Source organism: Bombina bombina, chromosome 6 (genome assembly GCF_027579735.1).
Source record: "Bombina bombina isolate aBomBom1 chromosome 6, aBomBom1.pri, whole genome shotgun sequence".
Lineage (NCBI taxonomy): Eukaryota > Metazoa > Chordata > Amphibia > Anura > Bombinatoridae > Bombina > Bombina bombina.
This window is the reverse complement of record NC_069504.1, coordinates 330,041,800-330,058,642: the sequence shown is the minus strand read 5'-3', so window position 1 is coordinate 330,058,642 and position 16,843 is coordinate 330,041,800. Positions and strand designations below refer to the sequence as shown.

General features: G+C 37.0%; 1 protein-coding gene across 1 annotated transcript in view; it reads right to left on the bottom strand.

Moving 5' to 3' along the window:
- Positions 1 to 16,843, bottom strand: part of LTA4H (leukotriene A4 hydrolase) — a 161,834-nt gene that overhangs the window by 123,170 nt on the left and 21,821 nt on the right. Inside the window, exons 3-5 of the mRNA XM_053719247.1 lie at positions 11,342 to 11,462; positions 7,987 to 8,055; positions 6,471 to 6,575 (exon numbers count right to left, since the gene is read on the bottom strand). Coding sequence (XP_053575222.1) covers positions 6,471 to 6,575; positions 7,987 to 8,055; positions 11,342 to 11,462 — 295 coding nt within the window. The remainder of the gene's footprint in view (positions 1 to 6,470; positions 6,576 to 7,986; positions 8,056 to 11,341; positions 11,463 to 16,843) is intronic.

The window sequence follows — 16,843 nt, the reverse complement described above, 5'->3', positions numbered from 1 at the left end:
CACAGAATTGAATGATAAAAGAAAGCTTATTTAGCTTACATCTGGTTTAACTGAATAGGAAGCTCTTTCAGAGTGAAAGAACCACATACCCAACTTCATTTCAATGTGCTAATACAAATTTAAAAACACACAGTTCCTCATCACATTACCCTTAACAGAAACAACGCCGGTACCTCCTGAGCCTAGGGTGGCAGAACTTGAGGCTGTGCCCTGGGAGCTACATTGAGAGTGATTTTAGAGGGAAGACAGTCTACAGACTTAGGAACTGTTAAATCTCACTTATAGGGATCCAACCCCCCCTACATTTAATAAAGCCTATATACAATTCCTGTTATGACAACGCATTAAACGGGATGAAGAGAGGGTGAAGTGGTCTAACTATGCATCTCCTAAGTCACACAGCAGACCTGTGACTTAATCCCTAGGCAATTGACAGAAGCCTGAGCTTTAACTCTAAATCCCTGAGCTGATTATCAAACTAAAGCTAACTACTATTCTAAAGAACTCATCCTTCTTGGGTCCTCTATCATAATACACGATGAAGAATAAAACACAAACCGTCAAGGAATGTTTGTCTAAATCTCAACTTAAACAAAAACAGCTGAATAAAGAGTCCCCTACACAAGGAGACACTCTGAACTCCAGCATGATGGAAATATCAGCGTCTCTCCCCACTGAAACCCATAACAAGGAACTACTCTCCCAAATTAAATCTCTTTTCCAAGAAGAATTGAAATCTGCACTGTCTGAGCTACGTCAGGATATCAAAGAAATAGGAAACCGCACAGCAGAACTAAAGGAAAAAACTGATGTGATAGCGGAAGAAATACCACATATGCAGAAAGCTATCTCAGAACACGAAGAATATCTGTATAAATTGGTAGAGCAAATTGAAGACCTTGAGAATAGATCCCGCAGATCTAACCTCCGTATTAGGAACTTACCAGAAACATATAAAAATTTGGAAGAGACTGTGACTGCACTTTCCACCAATTGGTTCCAGACATTGAACCAGATAAGCTCCTGATGGACAGAATTCATAGAGCTCTCACCAAACCTCAACAATCCATTACAAGAGACATTGTCCTTAAGCTTCACTACTTCCATGTAAAAGAGCTTATTCTTAAAGCAGCCAGACAATGACCAGCTATCAACTTTGAAGGTCACGCAATCCAAGTGTATGCAGATATTGCCCCGATTACATTAAGAGGAGAGACCTCAAACCCATAACGCAAGCCCTCAGCAAAGCCCAGATAAAATACAGATGGCTTTTTCCCTTCAAATTAGCCTTTACACACGCCAATGCTACTCACACCTGCTCCAACATGAGTGAAGGCTCATCTATCCTCCGCAGGCTGGAGATCCCTTTTGATTTTCCACAAGCATCCCTTAATAAGAACTCCCAGAGGAAACCCATACAAAAAGAATGGACCCCGGTAGGTCAAGCTAAAAAACAGAGAAAAGCAAAGAACATTCCAATCACTCACTCTGAGTCGCCTACTGAAGAAGAGACTCCTCCAACTTGACAAAACAAGTGACACAGAGGAACACTGTAACTATCTTGCTTTAGTTCATCATGAGAAGACTTGCTGCATTCAAGTCCTCATAGGACACAGTTGCCTACCTGCATTACCAAAAGTGACTTTATGTTTAATAGTCGTTTTCATATAAACCTACGCAGATCTGGCATTATTTCCGCCTCACTCAGGGGCTGTTGTCGCTGTTGATGCCGTTGAGGTTCTGAATGTTGATACTGTTACTTTTATCTTTGTCATCATTGCATCCTTCTCCCCTCCTCCCTTCCTTCACTCCCCCTCATTAGACTAAGATATAGAAACGCTCATTCAATCATTCACCATCCTTTCCTCTCCCCCCTCCCCTCTCATCTTACCATGACCTTGACCCTCCACAACCCCCTCACTCCCTATCAGTTCAAATCTAGGAGAAACTGATTTAAATGTTTGTGAAAGAGCCCTTCACCCTCTACACCCCCATGTTTTTCCCTGATTAGGGATACTAATATAAATTTAAAGTCATTTTGTTTACCATTACTTATGTTTTATTTGTCCAGGCATGTCGTCAATTAACTATGGTTTACCCATTTGAACTATTCCTGTTAGTATTGTCTACTCTTCTTCACACTGAGGAACCAAGCATCTCCTCATGGTTGGGTCATAAGGTAAGTCCCGGCTCTCTCACCAACAGAATTATACCAGGAACAGGGTCCCATCTAAAACCTGTTACAACACATATATTTTCTGCTCTCTTAGGATTTTGCTACTCACATATCACACTTAATGGTTCAGATGATAATGATACACACACTCTTAAAATGTCTATAAAAATCATATCACATAATGTTAGAGGGCTCAACTCGGACTTAAAAAGAAAAAAGGCAATCACCACTTATAAAACATTACGTGCCCACATAGTCTTGTTACAAGAGACCCATTTCTCTAAAGACTTTACCCCTAAATACTGGGACAAATCATATCCAACACAATATCATGCTATTAGCGGAAAAAAAGAAATGCAGGGTTACAGTATTGTTACACTCCTCTCTGAATTTCAAAGAGGAGGAAGTTATAAGAGATAGAGAGGGTAGATTCTTACTAATTAAAAGGATTAATCCAAAACACCCCGATACTCATCATTAACATATATGCCCCCAACGAGCAACAGACCTCCTTTTTGTCCAAATTAAGTAAACTATTGACTCAATGGAAAAAACACAAGATCATTATGGGAGGCAACTTCAACTTATCTCTAGACCAAGACCTTGACAGGACAACAAATAAAACTTCACAGGCCAGACATCCAAGCTCAGTAATAAACATTTTGAAAGATTTCACTTTGGATCATAATATGATTGACAGCTGGAGATCACTAAACGATAAGGTCAGAGACTATACCTATTTCTCCCCAATGCACCACACTCAATCTAGACTGGATTACATATTCCTCAGTCAGATCTTGGTCCCACTCCTATCTACTGCTAAAATTTTAAACTGCCCCTGGTCAGACCACTCTATGGTGGAAGTAACTATGTCAGGAGTCTAAAACCCCAACAGAACCAAATCATGGTCCCTCAACGCCAGTCTACTACAGGATGCTTTGGTCTCACAAAAGATTAGGGAACACATAGTAGACTTTATACAGGTAGTACGCCTAATCCATCCTTCATATGGGGTGCGTTAAAAGCTTATATAAGAGGTAGTCTAATAACTGAATCCAGCAAACGAGACAAACAAAATAAAGCCAAACTTTCACAGCTACAATCAGAAGCTAACATAATAAGATCTCAATTCACTGCCAACACTAGTAGAAAAAAGAGAGCAGAATTGAAAGTTATAAACGATGAGATAAATAAACTACTAAATAAAGAAGCGGCTAGGTCCATCAAGCAGATAGATACCCACTACTACATATACGGGAATAAGCCCGACAAAATGCTAGCTAATAAACTTAAAGAAATAACTAGAAACACCACAGTCCCACAACTCCAACTTTCAGATAATAAGAGCACCAATGACCCCCTTCAAATTGCTAACACCTTTGCAGATTTCTATCAAAGCCTTTACAACCTTCCCACATACCAGGGAGCTCCCGATAGACCCGACAATCTGAACACATTCTTAGACATAAATCATCTCCCAAAAGTCACTGAAGATGAGAGAGCCAGTCTAAACGCCCCTATTTCTGAGACTGAAGTAAAGCACACTATAAAAAACTTAAAAAGCTCTAAAAAATGGTTACTCTGGAATTTTCTATAAAATATTTTTAGATGAACTAGCACCCCTGCTTTCCCAAATGTTTAATTCTATAATGCAAAAAAAGGAAATTCGAAAAGAAATGCTCATGGCTAGAATAGCGGTCATTCCAAAACCTGGAAAGAATTTGCAACATTGCCAAAATTATAGACCTATATCATTAATAAACCAAGATATAAAAATCCTCACAAAAATTCTAGCAAACAGGCTTAATCCCATCCTTGTAAGGCTAATCCATCCGGACCAGGTGGGCTTTATTAGAAACAGGGAGGCCCCAGACAACACACGTAAAATTATTGACCTGATTAATGTAGCCACTACTGAAAAAACGCCTTCTCTGTTCCTCTCTTTGGATACAGAGAAGGCGTTTGATAGAATTAATTGGAATTACATGTTCGCGGTCCTAGAGAAAACAGGTATCACGGGAAGCTTCCGTGACGCCCTGGCTATACTGTATTCCCATCCCTCGGCCTTTGTCAAACTTTCAGGGTACCAATTCAAGCTAATACAAATTAGGAACAAGACAGGGATGCCCCCTATCCCCATTATTATTTGCCCTCTGCATTGAACCATTGGCCATTCAGATTAGAACTGATCCCAACATCTCAGGCATACATGTAGGGGCCAATGAATATAAAATCTCGCTATTCGCGGATGATATCATCCTATCACTGACCAAACCTCTCCTCTCTCTCCCCCCCCTGTACGCAAAGCTTCACCATTATGGAATCTTATCTGGGTACAGAATAAACGGGGATAAATGTGAAGCGCTCAGTATTAATTTACCCCAACACACCAAAAAATTATTAGAAATCAACTTCTTTCACCTGGGCTCACAAAAAACTTAAATACCTGGGAATAAACCTCACATCTGACATCTACTCCCTATACCAAGCAAATTACCTACCCATGTTTACACATATTAGGAACTTAATCACGAAATGGTTAAAGCTTCATTTTATGGTAGGATTGTCTCCACGAAAATGACCTTGCTCCCAAAACTTTTATACCTATTTCGGTCCTTACCGATTTCGGCCCCTATAGCCGAGCTCAATACCCTACAAAAAGATATTCTGCGCTTTGTCTGGCAGGGAAAACGTGCTAGAATAGGCAAAAAAACCATGAGTATGCACCGGAGGGATGGGGGGTTGGGCCTTCCACACTTGGTCTCTTATTACTACTCGGCCCGCATGGCGCAAACGATACATTGGATTAATGATACAAAACAACCTGTGTGGACACAGATTGAATCACAAATTGCTAACACAGATTAGATCTCCAGATTACTTTGGACCCCAAAAAAATATTGTCACCCCTCGTTACATAAATATGTAGCAATAGCCCACACGATTTTCCTGTGGAACAAATGAACTCCTAAATACCCCCTAATTCAAGATAAATCAAAACTAACACCTTTAGTTTTGCCACAAACCCTAATAGACTTACATACACAAAAGAAGTGGGCCAACAAAGGCCTATATAGAATTGCAGATGTGTACACAGATGGAGGCTTCATTTCATTTGAACAATACCGAGACATAGACCCCAATGACAGAAATATATGGTATCATTATCTACAGCTCAAATCCAGAACAAGAGCAGTGACAGACCTATCCAAATTGCCACTAAGCACAACTTTTGAATCATTATGCTTATCCAGAGAACTGACACGTGGTACAATTTCAACATTATATCTTACATTTAATAACTCCCCTAGAGAGAACAAACCTCCAAATATACTGAAATGGGAACGGGATCTGAACAAGACCTGGTCCCTAGAGACTTGGAAGTCTAATCTAGCCCAGGGCCTTTCCTTCTCGCATAATGTTACCTTGAAAGAAAACTACCTCAAGATGGCTTTCCAATGGTATTTTTATCCTACTAGATTCGGAGGTTCTGACAGACCCTCCCCGAATCCATGCTACAGAGGCTGTAATGAGAGAGGAACGTACATACACATGTGGTGGGAGTGCTGCAGAGAGAAAGAAATTTGGGAGAAAACTTCAGAGCTTCTCAGCAAAATTTTTCACAAACTTATTATACTATCTCCTGAACATGCTCTATTACACTTTCCTATCCCCAGCATACTAAAACAACACCAAAAATTAGCCAGGACCATTTGCACAATAGTTAGGATTTGCATTGCACAACATTGGAAATCCACTCCTCCAAGCTTTACTTTTATCGAAAAAAAAATAACCCATCACTATGAGATGGCAAGCTTAGCAGCAGAGAATCTGAATACCAAAGAAGCGTTCATTACACAATGGGAACCACTCATTATGTACCAGGAGGCTAGGAGACGTGTAGATGCAGAGACCCTATAAGATTAATCCACACGTTTATGCTAACTTAAGAGAGAGCCGGGACCGAATGTTAACCATATTTCACAACCATCATGTGGACATGATCTGTTTTTGTTTTCGCTTAATTAATGACATTAAATTTTGCATTCTATTCTGAAAATGGACAATATTGAAACCATATTAAATGCTTCAGTATGCTTGACTGTACATGCCAAATTATGTAATGTTTTTGCCTTATTGAATTGTTAAAGATAAAAAAAAAAAAAAAAAAAAGAAAAAAGAAAAAAACTCAATAAAACTCTTTCAAAATAAAAGTGCATGCTCTATCTGAATCATGAAAGAAAACATTTGGGTTCAGTGTCCCTTTAACGTTAAAGCTGAATCAAGATCTTACATTTTGCTGAAAACGATAAATCTTTCTTTTGTCGTCCTCAGGATCAGGCACATCTCCATCATTAATGGCACTCATTAGAGCCACTAATTCCTTAGGAACCGAAACCTAATGAGGATACATTAACAATTAATAAACAGTTTTTGTATACAAACACACAGTTATATAAACACAAGAAGAAAAAAAAAAAAAAAGGGAGGGGAGGATCAGACGAAGAAGTATTGGCCAAATGAACAGTTTTTTTGAACCAGATAGAAGTAGTTGCCATATAAACTGTTCAGGCTAGATGGAAACAGATTGTGATAGTTACGTCTATTGTTTATTAACTGTAATCTTCATAATCTACTGATAAATATTGACACTGAAAGTGCAAATGAAACTGCACTACAGATTTAATGCTGGTATTGAAAAGACACTGATGAAACTACTGCATTGGGCCAGCTCTTGCTAACCACTTGACTTTCAGTAAACAGTGATGCCTTCCTAGGAAATATGCTGGAGCCCAGGGAGTTAACCCTTAATTCTAATTTGTTGTAAAACTCTATCTACATATGCTTTTTTGTAAATCTGCCCAATTTGTCGCATCATTTCTATAGGAACCTGTAATAAAAAAGCCATCTTAAAGGGGAATAAAACCCACATTTTTTTGCTTTAATAATTCAGATAGAGAATACAATTTTAAATAACTTTTCAATTTTATTAACAAATTTGCTTCATTCTCTTGGTATGCGTTGTTAAAGGAGCAGCAATACACTACTAGGAGCTGAACACTGGTTCAGCCAATGACAAGGGGGATATACGTGCAGCCACAAATCAGTTGCTAGCTCCCTAGTTGTACATTGCTACTTCTGAGCCTACCTAGGTATGCTTTTCAACAGAAGATACAAAGAGAATGAAGCAAATTAGATAACATATAAAAGGAAATTAGAAAGTTGTTTAAAATGGTATGATCGATCTGAATCCTAGGGAAAAAAATAATAATGTGTGTTTCATGTCTCTTTAAATGTACCCTAATGTGTATGTATCCCTATAGTTTCTCTATTCTCTTTTAGATGGAACACAGAAAAAAAAAACTAGAGTACAATATCCTTTTAGGAAAAATGCCCAACAAGGCTTCTGAAATACTTCAATGAAAGCCCTGAATCCATCACATAAGGAGCTGCTAATCAAACCAAGTTACAAAAGTAATGAGCCAGCTTCTTATCTGCATACTGTAGGTTATATTATACACAGAAAGCAAGCAAATCCTTATTTAGTACGATGCAATGACATCTGATCAAAAACTGCTGCTAAATCACAACGTACCAGCTAATAACCCAATGTTTTATAAGGTCAAATTATTGTATCAGAAATGAGTGTGGCAAAAATAGAGGAGATTAGAGTCATATGAACATCTAGTTATGATGAGCACAGTCATTAATCTCTTGGGTGTCAGAAAGGGCTGTAGTACAATAAAAGGCGATGTGGTGCAACCCCCTCTGGCAATCAAATAGTTAAAACATTTGAGTCAAGCACAAACCTCAGAGTAGTATGTAAATTTCACTGCTGGGGTGTCTTGGCAAGGAAAGATAGTTCTGCAATGTGTTGCCTGAAGAGAAAAATTATATAGAATAACGTGATTAGTACCGAGTTGTCTTTGTTTGAAAAATGACATTAATACTAAGTTGTTTATTATTCAATATTTCCCATTAAAAAAAAAGCAGTTAAAGGGATACTAAACCCAATTTTTTTCTTTCACGAATCTGATAGAACATGCAATTTTAAGCAACTGCCTAATTTACTCGTATTATCAATTTTGCTCCATTCTCTTGGTATCTTTATTTGAAAGAGCAGGAATGAAAGCTTAGCAGCCGGGCCATTTTTGGTTCAGGACCCTGGATAGCGCTTGCTGATTGGTGGCTTCATTTAGCCACCAATCATCAAGCAGTACCTAGGTGCTGAACGTAAAATGAGCCGGCTCCTAAGCTTTCATACCTGCAGTTACAAATAAAGATACAAAGAGAAGGAATAAAAATTGATAATAGGAGTAAAAGAGAAAGTTGCTTGCTCTATCCTAATCATGAAAGAAAAAAAATTGTGTTTAGTATCCCTTTAATGCAGATTTAATAAAAGGAAAATATTTCAAAATCGATCATCCTACACTACATTTTTGCATTTATTCCATATTACCTGTTATCAAAATCCTTAAAGGGACACTGGCACACTGTACGATAATAATATTATTATAAGTACTTCAACTAGTATAATCCATTACTTCTACAAGTAAAACATTTGTCACTAAATACATTTAAATTAAGAATTGTAATAATCTCTGGGTCAGCCTCCCTGCTACCATACTTCCTCATCCTCTTTATTTAGATACAAAAGCTTTAAATGGACACTGTATTAAAATATGTTATCTTATTAACATGAAAGAGCATCTTTAAAACATAAAAGGTATTAGCAGGAAGTGTCTGCTAGCCAATAAGCATTAGTAGGGATTGCCCAATTGATACTACAGTATCAGATTCAATTTAAAGGGACACTGTACCCAAATTTTTTCTTTTGTGATTCAGATAGAGAATGACATTTTAAAGGGACAATAAACCCAATTTTTTTCTTTCATGATTCAGATAGATAATACAATTTTAAACAACTTTCCAATTTACTTCTATTATATAATTTGCTTCATTTTTTAGATATCCTTTGTTGAAGAACGAGCAATAAACATGGGAGAGCCTATCACACGAGGCATCTATGTGCAGCAACCAATCAGCAGCTATTTGAGCCTATCTAGATATGCTTTTCAGCTAAGAATATCAAAAGAATAAAGTAAATTAGATAATAGAAGTAAATTAGAAAGTTGTTTAAAACTGTATGCTCTTTCTAAATCATGAAAGAAAAAAATTTGGGTTTCATGTCCCTTTAAGCATCTTTCTATTTTACTCCTATTATTAAATTTTCTTCATTCTCTTGGAATCTTTATTTGAAATGCAAGAATGTAAGTTTAGATTCCGGCCCATTTTTGGTGAACAACCTGGGCTGTCCTTGCCGATTGGTGGATAAATTCAACCACCAATAAAAAAGGGCTGTCCAGAGTTCTAAACCTAAAAAAAACTTAGATGCATTCTTTTTCAAATAAATATAGCAAGAGAATGAAGAAAAATTGATAATAGGAGTAAATTAGAAAGTTGCATGCTCTATCTGAATCACGAAAGAAAACATTTGGGTTCAGTGTCCCTTTAAATAACTTTTACATCACATTCTTTTTTAACAAAACATAATATTAAACATGGTTTTTTTTTAATGTGACTTTTTCATATTAATGGTCGAAAATAATTTGATTTCCCTTTGAGAAGCACACGCACACACACGTGGGATACCAAATGTTTCTTGTCTTAACCAATAAGGATGTACCGCTACACAGAAATTACTTGTGCCCCTTGTGTGTTTTTGTACTATGTTACCAAACACCCTTTAAAAAGGACATTAAACACACTGAGATCGTAATATAGAAATGTTTAATCATATAAATGTATAAAACTTGGCAATATACCCATTTTGTGGCGTTTTTTATTAGTAATTTATTGTACACTCTTGTGATCCATTTAGAACTGTTTATAAATTGCCTTATCAGAGATGGAACCTAGGTTACAACATGGTGGCACCCATTTATTTATGGACACTCTTTCATGATTCATAGAGCATACAAATTTTAAACAACTTTCCAATTTACTTCTATGATCACATTTGCTTCATTCTTTTGGTATCCTTTGTTGAAGGAGCAGAAATGCACTACTATATGAACACATTGGGTGAGTCAATTAAATGAGGCATATATGTGCAGCTACCAATCAGCAGCTAGCTCCCAGTATTGCGTTGCTACCCTACCTGGGTATTCACATGACATAACAAAAGTAAATTGGAAAGTTGTTTAAAATGGTGTGTGCTATGTGAATCATGAAAATTTTACTTAAAAGGGACAGTAAACCTTAAAATTAATGTTATATAATTCTGCACATAGCCAAACTTTATATTATTATAAAGTATAAACATTATATTAGCCAAACGCCGTTTTACAGACCCGCTGTCTGCGCTCTGCTTTTTTTACACAGCGCATCGGGCCAGCTGTATAGTCACAGCCCGGCCCGACCGCGCCATAAGACTAAGTGCAGCTCGCTCCTGTGACACTTACTCTTATGGCGCGGTCGGGCCGGGCTGTGACTATACAGCTGGCCCGATGCGCTGTGTAAAAAAAGCAGACCCGCTCAGCAGAGCGCAGACAGCGGGTCTGTAAAACGGCGTTTTTTGTTAAAAATGAAAAGGGAATATTATGTGTTAGAAAGTTTGGCTAATATAATGTTATATAATTCTGCACTATGTGCAGAATTATATAACATTAATTTTAAGGTTTACTGACCCTTTAACAAAATACAAATAAAGAACACCGGGTGGATAGTAATGAATATGTGGCCAGACAGGCAGGTTCTTCTGACTATGTGAACCCATAGACTTTTAATGACAGATTCAGTCCAGAGTATATACAGGGTTTATACAACAGGGATAAAAAGATTATATGCTGGCAAAGAGGAAATATATCTGCAGATAGACAACTAAATTATAAATGGTTTATTTTGGCATTGCAGTTAAAGGTTTAGACCAAAAGGTCAGGTCTGTGTGCATCAAAAAGAGTAAAGTATAATGCAAATGATTGGAGTTTTAAGACAATATACACTGGAATCCATTATCTAGAGACTATTGCCAATGTTTAGTAACAACTTGTAGAACAATGACATGAAGGGATCACCGGTTTGATATTGATAAAGCTGTAAAATCATTCATGGTCACATATACAATTTATTTAAATAATCACATTCATCTGCCAGCGTCATCACCTGGCATTGACTAAAAAGATAAGGATGTATCTTCCCAGCAGTCTGTTCGGGTTTAAGCCATTGAAGTGCTGATGATTTTGGAGATGTCTCAGAACATATTTCTACAATAACTTCTTGGCCCCTGTATTTTTTAAAAAAAAAAAAATGGCTTATAGTTAGAAATTGTAAACTCACATCATAAAACACATATGTACACACACATTTTAACACTAAATCAGTAATATATATTCCCAAGATACTTTGCATCTGCCCATAAGTCTGCATAGGTTTGCTGAAAATTCTCCATACCCCTAAAACATTTGGTTTGTTTTTATACACACACACACACACACACACACACACTAATATACATTCCCAGAGGCAGAACTTTTTTCAGTATCGGCAATGAGATTTTATTTTAGTGAAAATTGTCTGCAGGTCACTTTGAAATTTTAAATCAATGTTTTAAGCCTGATGAAACATCCACTGGTTGGATGAGAAACGCGTTTCTAGCATTTTATATTTTAATAAAGTAAGTTGTTATACTTACCACTTGCTGCCAGACCTCTTTATTAGGCCAGACCTCTTTATTAGCCACTGAACTATTTTTGGATTGCTGGGAGTTCCTGCCTTACCGGGTATCAGTCTACTGGGTGACTGTTTGATCCCAGCTTGCCTCTAGTGCACCAAGGGAGGTGCTTCACCAAATGTGAGTATATATTTATCACCATATACTGCAACATTGTTCCGACAATACTAGGCCATATTGGCGCTGTATCTGTTTTACCATCTACAGATTGCTGACCAGTCATTGGAGATTAGTCTGCTGGGTGACTGTATTGATCCCAGGCCGCATCTTCTACACTACTAGGGGTGTCTCAACAAATGTGTTTTTACACTGCTATTACCTTGCATACCTTATCATACAATATTGGGCCATGTGGCGATTCTGTCCTCTTATGTTGTGACACTAGCGCAATTGCAATGCATGGATTATCTAGAGCATAAAGCAATTTTTAAAGTTTTACAGTATATTGCAGCAACTGGAAATTGCATTGCAAATTAGCTACAGTGAAAACAAAAAGAAATTGTTAAGTTTTTCAGATGTCTATTGAATAAATTTGTTTCGGTTGTCCTTAGTCTAATATCACATAATTATTAGGTAAAATGTAGTAATGGGTGCATTGCTCATAAAATGTCATATTCAGGATTCACAGCTTTGCAGACCTGGAAATGTTAGGGAGCGGGGTTGGAAAAAAAAAAACCCTGAGAGACAGACATCAATAATGTGCTGCTGCTGTGCAGCGCTGCTCTTTGACTGTTTTCTTCCAACAGCGCTCAACTCTGGCAGCATTGTGTTAAAGGGATACTCTAGTGAAAATTAAACTTTCATGGTTCAGATAGAGCATGCAATTTTAAGCAACTTTCCAATTTACTCCTATTATAATTTTTTTCTTTGTTCTCTTGGTATCTTTATTTGATAAAACAAGAAAGTAAGCTTAGAAGCCGGGCCATTTTTGGTTCAGCACCTAGGTAGCACTCTCTGATTGGTGTCTTAATTTTCACTAGACTATCGCTTTAAGGAAAAATCGTACACAGAACATTGCACTTGTTCTTGCATGTTCCCTGTTCTTTCTGCAGACATGCAATGACATCTCCGATCATAGCATTTTCTGCCTTGAGGTATACATTTACCATTAACTGTAAGGGTAGTTTGCCTTTCATACTTTCATTGAACCATTAAATCATTCTGGATGTATGAATGTTCTAGCACCCTTTCTGGTGCTCTTTAACAAGCTGCACCGACAACTCTACATAAAGAGGCTTTTTTCCTTTATTCTCCAGGCAGGTGGGAGGTAGAGCCAATCAGATGTAAACTTAATACCTCTTAGACTATAATGGGAAAGCTTTCCTGACTATAAAGCTGTGCTACTCATTTCAGAGTAACATTTGCAACCAGGAGAAACTCCTATTAAAGTCTATGGGGGTGCTGTACAAACCCCTAGAAAATACTCAAAAGGGGTGTTTAAAGCGATATTAAGGCCACATTGTTGCTTTTATGATTCAGATAGAGCATGAAATTTTAAGCAACTTTCTAATTTACTCCTATTATCATATTTTTTTGTTCTCTTGGTATCTTTATTTGAAAAAGCAGAAACGTAAGCTTAGGAGCTCGACCATTTTTGGTTCAGCGCCCTGTGTAGCACTTGTCGATTGGTATCTAAAATGTAGCCACCAATCAGCAAGCGCTACCTAGGGCGTGGAACCAAAAATGGGCCAACTCCTAAGCTTACATTATTGCTTTTTCAAATAAAGATACCAAGAGAACAAAGAAAAAATAATAGAAGTAAATTAGAAAGTTGCTTAAAATTGCATGTGTTGTTATTTACAGTGGCTTTAATGAACACCATATCCCTTTAAATATGTAGATGTAATATACTTTAGATTCTATACAGTCTTTTCTGAAAGATTATTGTGTATAAATATAATTTAGAGTTACCCAGAGAATTGGCACCTTTCTTAAATGTCAACTAGGTTCAGACCTAAATAAATCTTAACAGTTGTCAGCAAAAGGTTAAATAACAGGGCGGCTGTCAATGCAATCTCTAACATTACACCTCTCTCATCAGCCTTTCACCACTTTATTTCCTAACAATTTCTCAACCATTGGTTTCACCATATCCTCTATTTTGTCATCTTGCAGGGTCACAGCCCCTCATAATATATTTCACCCTCTCAATAACATTCTAAATGTATTTAGTCCCCCTCAAAATCTCTCACCTTCTTCATGAGCCCAATTTCCTTCTTAACAAACTGTGTCATGCATTTATATTCGGGAGAAAATAAACTCACTCATAGCATATTCACTGCACCATAATAACTATGTCCTTGGGATGTCTTCCTCCTACCTATTGTTAAAGTGATGGTAAAATGTTGGACTTTAATAATATTGCAATGAAAAATGTTTTTTTTTTTTTTTTTTTTTTTTTTTAAAACGCAGTGGGCTGTGACAGAGATCAGTCCCACCAACTCTCTACATAGACTTCCTAAGGGCTGGACTTCAAGAATGTCACATGACACACACACTGATTGGATGTTCATTGAAATAGTCACACACAAAAAAAAAAAAGGCGCATCGGAGTGGGCTTGCATAACATTGCAATAGAAACATTACTACAGGCATGGATTTAGCCTTTTCACTGCCAGATTTGTATATTAAGAAAAAATAAAATAAAAAAGGTACACATACTTTTTTTAGTAGCAAATATTACATATATGGCATTTAATTAGCTAACGTTTACCATAGCTTTAATATCTAATTTGCAGGATTAGGCTCACTGCTATAAAAATATACAGTGTGATTGCAATCTCAAAAAATGGTTATAAAAAAAAATGCACCACAATTGTGCAATATTATCACTCACTTTAAAATGCTTTTGATGTATGAATATATTTCTGTGCATTATTTTTGCTAAGTGAATGAAGTCTGGAAAACTTGGCCCAGGGGCAGCACCAAGGGTTCAATTTTTATTTCTTGTGTAGAGTTTTATTTTCTATAATCTGAGTTTATATTTTTAATGTTATTAATAAGGAACTGTCTTCACCATTTTTTTTTTTAATTATAACTCTGGAAAACAGCGGAAATAAAAATGTGTGCTTTGGGGACTTCTGGAGGGTGGACAAAAAAAAAAGGTGGCCATAACGCAAAAGCGCCCTCTTGAGGTAGAACAACAAATAGGGAGTACTCTGTCACTTTACCTAAATCTAACTATTTTTAGGGAAGAGATTTGAGTGTTTAATAGACATCCATTAATCTATAGGCCTTAAAGGGACATTAAACACTGTTAATGTAGAATGTTTAATTTTGTGTATTAAAAACTTTGCAATATACTTTCATTATTTATTTTGTCCCAGTTCCCTGTAATTCCAATTCCTGTTAAAAGAGGAAGTGCAAACTTAACACCGTCATAGGCTGCAAATGATAGTGACTTATTTATAACTGTCCTTAACTGGCCTCAGCAGAGAAGGAAACTTAGGTTACAACATGATGGCACCCATTGCTTTATAGATACTTTAAAAAAACACAACAACCACCTTAAATTGTTTTTATTTTTTTTAAATGCATCTGCATATTATCCTTCGGCTAATCTTTCGTTTGAATACATCATTCTGTCTAACATTTATTTATTGGTTAATTTTAGGGATGCACCGAAATTTCGGTTTTCGTTTTTTTTGCCTTTTATTTTCGGTAAAATTATTGTGTAGCATATTTCAAATTTGATGCCAGCCTAGAGCTGCTGTTTGAGTTCATTACTTGACTTACTGTTTTGCATATAATACTTTTCTAGGACTATACTTTATTTTGATAATTGGAAAAAAAAACAAAACGGTTAAATCTGATTCTGTTACACAGAACTAAATAAAGAATAATATTAGCGATGCACCAAAATTTGGGCCGCTGAAAATGTGCAACTCCAATTTCGGCCCCAAGAGGAACAAAATGGCTAAAAATGTACAGCCCTCCCCTGTTCTATTGAGTTACACGTCTATCCTTAGCATAAGGTGAGCAGCACAACACTGGCATGGTACACAGAGCACACACACATAAGTACCATGACATCATGATATTTGAAACCAGCAGTGTCCTTTTTTTTTTTTTAGAAGGAAACCAAAAGTTCTGTATACCGTATTCAAAGGAGGATAAGTAACATGTTTATAAACACTTGATATTATCAGACACAGCCCTAAGCACACACAGTGAATAAGTATAAGCCTTATGTACAGTGATCATGCAACAGCCTCTTGTGCATAGACATTCTATTCGCCTAAGGCAAATATGCGTGCACACTATATATGCATAAGCCCCAAGCTCGCACACAGTTGGTACAAATTAGCACCCCAGACAGTGTATACAAAAAAGCACAGTAGCTTTCTATAACCACCTTGCACGTAAGGTCGTAGCTAAGTCCGGTGGTCCTGGTGATAGGCAGACTCCATTTGGGGCTCCGGACATATAATCTGATGGGTCAGTGTGAGACCCGAACCAGGAACTAGGCGGAGATACGATGAGAGACAATCAGGTGCAGCCACGCCCATCGCATGGATAGCTACACCCAAAAACAAAACACATGTCCATCTCGTATTGTTGTCTGGCTATAACCACGCTCTCCCTTGTAGAGCTCCACCAGTTTCACTGCAGATCACACCCTACGGTACAAGTGACCACGCCCATTTGTTGGAGCTTTCCCGCCTACAAGCTCTCTCAACTACACACACACACTGTAGTTAAAAAAAGAAAAAACAATTTTGGTTTTGTTTCGGTTTTCGGCCAGGGGCATCCTGAATTTTCGGTATCGGTTTCGGTCCAGAATTTTCATTTCGGTGCATCCCTAGTTAATTTCCATTTAAAGGTACATAAAACATTTTTTTCATGATTCAAACTGGAGCATACAATTTTAAACAACTTTCTTTTAAACTTCTTTTATTTAATTTCCTTTGTTCTCTTGGTATCTTGTTGAAAAG